The sequence below is a fragment of the Haliotis asinina genome, chromosome 4 (assembly GCF_037392515.1).
Source record: "Haliotis asinina isolate JCU_RB_2024 chromosome 4, JCU_Hal_asi_v2, whole genome shotgun sequence".
Classification (NCBI taxonomy): Eukaryota; Metazoa; Mollusca; class Gastropoda; order Lepetellida; family Haliotidae; genus Haliotis; species Haliotis asinina.
The window spans coordinates 81480028-81489781 of record NC_090283.1 but is presented as its reverse complement, the minus strand read 5'-3'; the positions used below and the strand labels follow the sequence as shown (position 1 = coordinate 81489781).

Below are 9754 nucleotides of genomic sequence, written 5' to 3'. Positions count from 1 at the left end.
GCATTAATCAACAAACAGACAGACATCTGATCAAATGAAATGTTGATACCATGCGGTACACCATGCATGTAATAAGGAGTCTCAATATAATCTAATCACTTTGCTGTGTCAAGATCAACACAGCATCAACATTGTGTCAGCATCCTTCCTGTGCCAGCTGCCTGTGTGTCTGTGTTTGCATACATACTCTCCTCCAACAAGAAACGGAGGGTGTATTTTCACGGATATCATCTGCTTACATTAAAGTGAGATAGCAGAGTCAGTTGCTGTCATTGTATACAACTTGAAAGATGAAATGTCTGTTAAAATGTATAGCTTACAAAAGGTTCAACTAGAGAAGGCGAACGTTTACAGGTAGATGAAACCTTAGATATCTGCTGTGGCCACCATGAGTCCACAAAACTGTTTTGCATGGGTCTAGGCATGGAGTGAGTAACTGTTGGAATTCCACTGTGTCTTTGTATGTGTGTGGCTCTCGTTTCCCGAAACTTCGGAGCTGTATGATGTTACGAGTGTGTATTTTCTGTATATTTTGTTATTAATTCAGTAATAATTATTATTGGGTCACAACGTTTAGTGTTTTAAATAATAATTATGATGGATCCCATTTTTAAGATTTTGGTAGCAGGCTGTCCGGAAATTATCTGTCCTTGGTTTTCTATTTGTAATTCCAGGAGACCGATAGAGATTTCTACAGTGCTGACGATGGTCGTATGTGCCTGAACTTTCGGGAAATGACTGAGTATGTTTATAAAGGCTAGTTGCCGTGTTGAGACGGGGACACACATTCACATGACTGGAGTATATACGTCATCATCAATATCCGCCAGCGCCTGAAACTACTGTCAGACCGCTCGCCGTGTTACATTCTGCATAACTGTTTCTCTCTCACACTAAGACTTGGGTGAGTTTGTTATATTTTATTTGGTGACACACACACTTACTTTGTGTCTCACTTTTATTGTAATTGAAATCAGTATTGTGAAATTGACTTGTGATCTTGTATAACTTGCTCTCTTTGCTAATAATAATATTTGAATGGTTTTTGGCTTGTCTTTGTTCTGTTTTGCTGGTTCACAAGGGGTTTCTTACATCCTTTGTCACGGCAAATTTTTAACCGTAACAATGCTAAGTGAGTATCAATTCTATATATAACCAACCATCTGTGCCTCGAATACCAGTGCCTGCAACAGCTGTCATTTGAACCAGGAAGCTTCGAATTTAACAGTCACGCATCAAACAGCCGCTCAAACAGGTTATGCCTGAAAAACTCAATTAAATAATTCATATACGATTCCCAGCCCTACTCAGCACTCTGAACTGTAAGACTTGGTACTGCTTAAAAGCACCTCTGAATAGTGTGTAATGTTGAAGTCATGCAGATGTAAAACCTCGAACATTCCTTGGCACTGACAAGAGCATACGTTTATGGCGCGTCGAAGGGACAACTCTGTCTAGCATATTGCAGCGTCTAACATGATTGATCCTGTTAAGTCAGCCACACAAGGATCCTGCACTATATCACTGAATGAGGGAAGTGATGACAAGGGATCACTGTTTATTGAGGAAGCCCATAAGGAAAACTGCTAGGGTTAAAAGGCTGGAGACGAGAAACGTGGATCCTGCAAAACAGAAACTGGTGATGTAGGACTGGGTGCCGTCATACATCCAACCTGAAACAGATATAATTATGTGTATATATCAGATGGAACACGTTATTGATGCCATCTATGTAAATATATCATATAGAAGCCGTAATCGATTACATTAACCACTCAGATATATCTGAATGTCTCGATACGTTTTGTCAGCAAATGAAACCATGTGATTTTTACCCATGTTTAATGGCCTGCGTTAGAGGTTTTTAATCATTTTACACAAACGGATCGACGTTTTGTCTTTAGCGTCAGTAATACTTTTGAGTAAAGGCACTTGTCAATATTCTCGGTGTGTACGGACAGCTACAAATCATGGAGCCTGTGCAACATAATCCGGTGATTGAACAACGATGTCCGCTGTGCAGTATGCTGGCGTTCCATCAACCATTGTTACCCACCTACCCCAAACCCTCGACCCCCATCTTTCACAAACTTGTCATGGTCCTCGTTAACACGTAATCTACACGACTGTCTTGGCTCTTGCTAACATTAACGCAAAACCTTAATCACTCACTCTGGATTAAGCGTGCAGAAACTCCAATCAATTACATGTAGAATGTTTAAAATGGTCAACACATGCCGCCATTGTGAGAAGTGCAGACACACACCTGCGAGTGGCGAGGAGAAGATTGACGGGAGACCTCCGAAGAAGACCAGAAAGGCGAATGCTTTGTTTGAATCACGCACACCAACAATGTCTGCGACCAGGACGCTCAGAAACGACCCGTACACACCTACCCATGGAAGAGAAGTAGAGCATTGACAGATGGTAGATCTATTCTTAGTTTGTGTACGCTTCTCATATAGAGATCATGATAAATAAATAAACTATACATTTGTGATACCTGTGTAAAGTGCAAGTTCTGATATTTGGACTTGCAGTGTGTTCGCTTGTGTGTTTAACGCGATTCCAGGTCGCTCCATGGCGAAGGTCTATAACTACAAGTAACAGCGTAATTATAGAATGTGTGTTTAGTGACCCCGACGACAAGACGCCCCTAACGACAATAGTGGGTGATGGCGCGTGGCCGTCATAGTCAAGACGTTTGTCGATGAGGCTAATATACTGGATCCACGATTCGGTTGACAGCGCGACAACTATTACGCACAGATGCTACATTTAAAGCAGAATTGTTAGGAACAATTACAACTTCATAAAATACAAGATTCATGCTGTGGTGGATACAGCACATCAAATGTGAAGTAAGTGTAGTCAGGAGGTCATCTTGCTGTGCCTCCCCGACTTACACTGTACATGTGTGTAGTTCATGCAATAACATGACACACTGGTCTGGACTGCAGTCACAGATCAAAAGATTTACTTTGGGCAAGTATCCCCTATACCATGTTATTAGTTTATTTCGCACGTCAGTTTAATTACTGGGGTCGCGGTGTAAACGATGAACCATGTTATAACGATAACATACCGATGAATCCTCCATGTACGGCTGAGTACAAGGCCAGACCCCAGTAGGAATACACGAAGGGGCAGATAACTGTTGCCACCCCACACACCAGCAGGGATAGGGTGTGGATCAAAAGGCGATTTACTGACCGGAAGTCGCTGACCCAGGCAATAGGAAGTCGCAGAATGACGCCAGATATTCCCATAATGGACAGAAGGACAGCCACACTTGATTTGGAGAAGCCTCTCTGCAACGCCATGTCGGGGAGGTGGACGAGCGGGGTACCGTAGCCGACGTTGCAAAGAAACGTCCCCAAAGCAAACAAAACGAATCGAATGTTTTTCAGCACAGAGAAAAATTCCTTCGCTTGAGAACTTTTCGGGACATTTTTGGTTTCGGCCTCTGAAACGATAAGATCTACACGCATGACATGTGGCAGGATTTGACGATCCCTGGCATAATGGTCAATTCATGGCTTGTATATTAATGATCTGCGTCATAGAATGTTCAAGTTTGTAATGACCGCCAGAGGCCTGTCCAGTCTCGCAAAAACTAGCATAGTTTTCGTTCTAGACATTGAGACCTCATACGCGAAACTTACTTTCTGGTTATGACTCTATCTTATTATCATTTGCTACCCGTTGTTTGTCAAAATTATTTCAAGAGGGGACGTATAGATATTTATTGTTTTATTTTATTTATGTTTTAATTGTCACTTTTTACATCGTGTGTAAACGTGGGTTAAATGTTTGGGTTGGATGTAAATCGTAGCGGACGTCTGCTGAGAGTAAGAAGCGAGTTTCCCCTACCCCTTCCCCCAAAGCCTTGTCAGCATGGATCAGGCAATATTTTTCATTCGAGACCGAGGCAGAGTATTCGATTTAATAATTATGGTACCATTAATATACCAGACGTGTTACAAACACATACTAGGCTACTGCTTTAAGTATGCAACTTCAAACCATAGGTTTTCAACCGAACATGAAATGTTTTCGACATGCTATTAAAATGGGCATTTGGTGATGGGTGAATTTAATCTAGGACGCCATCTCAATGTAATGCTGGTGCTGGTTACTCGAATTAACCGCTGATTACTCCAGGCTCAAAATCAGGGACTACAATCACACGTGCATTGGACGTAAACGGGACACAACTGTACCAACTTATATATTTCAAAAACGCTCATGTCACTAAAATGTATGTCAGTAAGCTTCATTACCAGTGAATTAAGTAGGCTGGATCCTAGCCTCTAAAAACTTAGTTTTCCCATAGTCAAAATATTCTAGTAATGTAATATCCTTCTCTAGATTTCGTCTCCATGTTACACCTTCAAAAGACTCTTCCACCCACAGGGATAAGCCTGGTGATTCATTTTTCCTCATAAAATTGTTAAAATATTCAAAACATGTTTCATGATCAATAATAAGATTAAGTATATTACTAAACTTCGCGAGATCGCGGTCAATGACAGTATGTCTGTATAAACAGTTACTACTGCACATATATATCTCAAATATCAATGTTACTAAATATTTCTGATTTTCAGACTAAAACATTTTTTAAATGTTTGTAACTGCGACTGCGAAATTCAGTATCCGATACCACGTCACTGTCATCTTAGCGTTTTTCTCCCCTGTCTCGTTACAACAGTGTGGCCTGTTAACGAGTTTCCCGATAATGTCCGATTTGTAATTACAAACATTCTATTGGTAATGAATGAGTTCGTGTAAATTCTCACTTTCGAACTGAAGTATGTTTCACAAACGATTGTGCTTAAACCAATCGTGATGTCATATTCTGCGTCATGGAACGTTGCAAAAGCAAACAGAAGCCACAACTTCCGTACATAAACATGGTAAATAAAATGTCTATCTTACCGACCCAGCAACCACCGCTGTTTGCACTGGCAGTTTATAACCGACGGATGCAGCTGGTGTTCGAGATAAGTTTGGGCACTGCCCGTTCAACTGGCAATGTAAACTAACGGGCAAAAGAAACTTATCTCTGTTAAATCAACGTTTTCGCATAACAGATACTGCCATAAATTAAAATGTTTTCAGAAAATGTTCGCCAAAACACATTTTGTGGTCGAGTAGAAAGGATTAAGTCCGTGACTGAGTGAATTTTGTTCTGGCATGAAAACTTCCAAAACCGCCATAAATGGACTTTGCTGAAAACACCCGGCGGATGACGTTATCCACGAGGGGACGTATTTTCGATATTATTGATTCAAAGGGTCGTCACACACGCAACTGAAGTCCAGAATGTGACGTTAAACACCTCTAGTGAATGGTCTGTGATTGGGTAACATTTTATTTTGACTCCACGTCTCTTGAGCTTGCTTCCGTGACCGGATTACTAGCGAGTGGACATTGGCGATTCTGTTTTGTAAAACAAACAATATGTCTATTACATATGTCTTGGTGTCTTCTTTATAAGCCATAGCATGAGGTGATACGGGTTTTTGCCCGATAGTTTACATAAGCCGTTCCATGAACAGGCCATACGACCAAATCAAAATATATTGTCTGAAAATACATACTTTGACAATACTCCCCTCTTCTTTGAAAACTTCGTCTATTTGTACGACCAGTTAAAAAATCTATTGTACCTTGTATTCCTGCATTTTCCTAAACTTAAGATGATTATAAATACCTGCAATTTACTTCCAAACCTTTTTCAACCTTGTCTTTCAGTTCGGGCGCTTCCATCCAGGTTGGCGGTCGAAACAGGGCACCGCACACAACCCCATTCAGCACGAGACCTGCCAGGATCCACAGCGAACCACGCCAGCCGTAGTTCTCAAAGGTTTGGACGTACAGCAATGGTAGCACCATGGCACCAATACCCCCTCCAGTTGATCCAATGGCGGAAGCAAACCCTCGCCTCTTGTCGAAGTAGTGCAGAACAATCACGGCTGACGGGATGAAAGTCAACCCAAGACCGCACCCTGCAAGAACAAGAGCTGAATAATTACCGCTTTCAACCTCATCAGCAGCATCAACCTTAAAGTGTTAGACCGTAATACAGATGACATGATAGGCAAAGGAATGTATTAGTAGAAATTGTAACATTTATGTTCCCTCAGACGTCGTGTGCACGTCATCATCGACAAACGCTTTCATCTTTAGTGAGTGAGTTGAGTTTTACCCCTCTTTTAGGAACATTCCAGAAATATCACGGCGGGGCACACCAGAAATGGGTTTCATACAGTGTCCCCATTTGGGGAATCGACCCCGTGTCTTCGGCGTGAAACGTCAATGCCAATCAGTATGACCTAGGCTATCCCACTGCCCTGTACCATCTTTAGGAACCATCTAATATGCTGTGGCCCTCCTTATGTCCCGTAGTATATGTCATCAAACAGCAAAGCAGCGATAAATTCCAGCATCCATTAGCACGTTGTCAGATAAAGGATTAGCGTTCATCTGTATTCCAGGTAAAAGTGGTCAGTACATACACAGATCACGACCAGACCAGACAACTCCGTGATTGATGTTACTAACAACAGCGTCGGGGTGCAATAACACAGTCAAACAGATGACAACAATCAAACATTGCTGCTAAAACCCATGGTACCGTTTTTACAACGTCAAAAGCTTGGTCCTGAATCTACATCAAATATATAGACACACAGCGTACCGTGAACCATTTGGACACCTTCACCCACTGACTGTTCTGGGCACCTCCATTAATTTCAGTACAGACAATTATTGACAAATTTGGACCAGCTTTATTTCAGACGATGGCATTCGTTGCACCCACAAAGCCTAACATTACCTTTGAATACATTCGGCGTTTTACAAATGCAATTGTCTGATATTTCCACAAGACAGTGTTTGGGACATACAGACCTGTAATTACCCCGTAGGTAACACACAGCGAGGTCATGCTATTGGAGAACCAGCTGGCGAACAGACCTACAGTGGCCACACTGGACCCGATGATGGTCGTCAGTCGACACCCATAGCGCTCGGTCATCCATCCAGACAGAGGCGCTGTGGACAGAGGGAACGTTTGTTATTTTATGCCGCAATAGGGTATCTGACTCCTTCGGAGAGGATACGAAAGTTCCAAAACATTAAAGTAAATATGAACTTACCAACCTTGTAGTTATAGAATATATGGACATTTTAAATGTATTGTTTTAGATTTGTCTTAATTGCTGACAACTGAAGGTGTATGTCCAGCTAGGGTCCACTCAGGAAGTAGTAAGTCCCCGCAGTCCCTAGTGTGGCGATCTACCTTCAGTTGTTGGCAATCTATAGCCCATTTTGATGTTGTACCGTTAAACCTGGGAATATTTTTTATCGTTATATGCTAGTCTGAGATCAAAACTTATGGTAAACTAGTTAAGTTACTGTCCTTCGCAGACGGGTGACTTTGTTATGTTTCACGCACACATTTACAAATCTACAACTTTCATGATCACGATATGGCTGAAATACTACCCATGTAAATTTAAGTCTTAACACACTCCCTCACTCACTCTCACTCAGGTATCTGGCTGTTATAACTTAGCAGACACACTAGAGTTTGATATCATGGGCCATTTTGTTATGACAACACAGATAAATTGTCATACAAATCGATACAACTCGCTGCCAGTTATATTGCATGTGACATCACTCCTTGTCTGTCACTATTGCTGCACTATAGGCTGTTTTCCTGCAATGGAGACAAAACATGGATTTTCTATTTCGTTGTTTGTTCTTAAACACCACACTGTGTATGAATATATATCTCGTGTTCGACTGCAGGATATAGTGTTCCAAATCCGTAAACTCGTAAATAGTTCACTTCCTTCTATACCTATGGCCTTCAGTCACATTTTGCCCTTCTTAAGGTAGTGATTTCAGTATTCATGTGTACGTAACGCAACCATGAAACAAATGCAGCCTCCATCTGAAAAGCCAAAAGTCTTTCATTCGTTTCCCCGCTAGCAAATGTCTTAAAATATGGTATTTGTTATTTCCCTGCCTGGTACGTAGTGAGGAGCTTGTATCAGTTCTAACCCTGGTCCTATTGGGTAAAGGCTATGGACTGTTGTCTGCAGTTTCTGCAAGTAGTAAGTAGATCCTTGGTGTTACACGGACAATGTTCTATTGAGTCTTACCAATCAGCAGTATGATCCCACTCGCTACGGACCCAACCCATGCCGTTTCAGCTCTGTTGCCATGGAAATAGTCGATAAGCTCAATATATATGATGCCGAAAGCACTCTTCGTCCCGATGATGAGGAAGTGGATATAGAACCGTCCAAGGACGCACCACCATCCCCACCCTCCGTCTGGAACCTTGGGCTGCTTGCCCACCAGTTCATCCATACTTTCATCCACTTCCGGCTTTGTCTCGTCATACTTAGCCTCCGATACCGACCTGGCAGGCATCTTCAGTGTGTATTGGGCACAGAAACCATGAACAGAGCTGTAACATGTAGAAGGTGATTAGAATGTTACTGCTGATTTGCATAATCTCCACATCTAAAGGTGTCCAAGGCTTGGCATCCTGAGTGTCTGTATTAATTCGCTGGATTCTTCTGCTAACATTGTTCTGCTGACTGCAAATACACTTCAATGGAACCTCCTGTCTCAAGATGCTAAGTTATGGGTGTTTTTAATGCAAGTGTTTGAATGTTGTTTTTAGAAATAATAAGCATTACAGAGAATGGATGTCAACCTTTGTATCATGAGAAGCCAGAGTGAATCATCTCTCCTGATGCAGGCATTATGCTGGGGCCCAATGAAGGAGTTAGAATATACTCTAAAACGTGTTCCCTGTGACATTTACAAGTCGACATTCGTAAATTCCCTCCCTTTCCTTTGTAGTGATTTGAATCTCATTTCTTTCTTTCGTTGGATATTTTACAGACAATTCTAATGCATAATTCTACATTACGTATGTCTAGTATTTTACCATGCGAGTTCAACACTTCAAATGTTCGATGTTATTGCATGTATTATCCATGCAAGCATTAATCCACATATATAATAAGCAAAGAAATATGGCCGCGGCGGGTCCTTTATTTGATACGGATAATAATATATTTTGGTAGCCTCACCAGCACCACTTCACCCAAGCCAGTAAAACAACCACCGCCACCCATTTGGCAGTAGAGACAGCGTTAGGTGGGAGCAGGTAAACAATGATAGAACGGAGTGGTTTCAGTTCTACATGCTGGAAACTAAAAGATGAAGTGTCATGTGCTGATATATGATGATATTTCTGTTTATAATCTCGCCACGACACACTCTATCATTCATACTGCACACTAACCTGCACGTCAGCGAGGGTCTGCGACATGTACGACTTAACGCTGTATTCAGATCACGTGAGTATCCCTGTGTACGCATACATACACATGATATTAACTCTTGTATAGCCGCTCGCTGACGTACTAAACTGGAGCCTTAATCAGTGAAGACATGTCCCAAACATGACACATTTTTCTGAATGTTGAAGAGTCAAGATATAGTCCTCGAACCCCGTCTTGACAAGTACATACGAGTATGGAATAGCGTAATTTTTAACATGTCGATTCACAAATAGGGACAATGCGATATCTGTGAAATCTGTATGCTAAATCATCCAGAATGAATCAGGACGCAAAACAGAAAGTGATTTCTATAATGTTCTAGGTTTACAAATCAATACAGATGGCATTAATTATAGCCAATACTATTCCCGTCA

The 9754-nt window shown here is 41.5% G+C and overlaps 1 protein-coding gene across 1 annotated transcript; it reads right to left on the bottom strand.

The window, feature by feature from the left end:
- Positions 1-1541: 1541 nt before the first annotated feature.
- Positions 1542-9424, bottom strand: LOC137282767 (monocarboxylate transporter 12-like). The gene is made up of 7 exons (XM_067814555.1): positions 9341-9424; positions 8181-8491; positions 6919-7062; positions 5739-6014; positions 3086-3466; positions 2267-2392; positions 1542-1673 (listed from the first exon to the last, which is right to left on the bottom strand). The coding sequence occupies exons 1-7, from the start codon at positions 9415-9417 to the stop codon at positions 1552-1554; spliced, it is 1437 nt and encodes a 478-aa protein (XP_067670656.1). The 5' UTR covers positions 9418-9424; the 3' UTR covers positions 1542-1551.
- Positions 9425-9754: the final 330 nt, after the last annotated feature.

Excerpts from the sequence above, each read along its gene's own strand:
- LOC137282767 (XM_067814555.1), bottom strand. The coding sequence starts at position 9,417 with ATGCGTACACAGGGATACTCACGTGATCTGAATACAGCGTTAAGTCGT. Across the intron at positions 8,492-9,340 it reads AGACCCTCGCTGACGTGCAG|CTCTGTTCATGGTTTCTGTG; the intron begins GTTAGTGTGCAG and ends TACATGTTACAG. Across the intron at positions 7,063-8,180 it reads TGGGATCATACTGCTGATTG|CGCCTCTGTCTGGATGGATG; the intron begins GTAAGACTCAAT and ends CTCTGTCCACAG.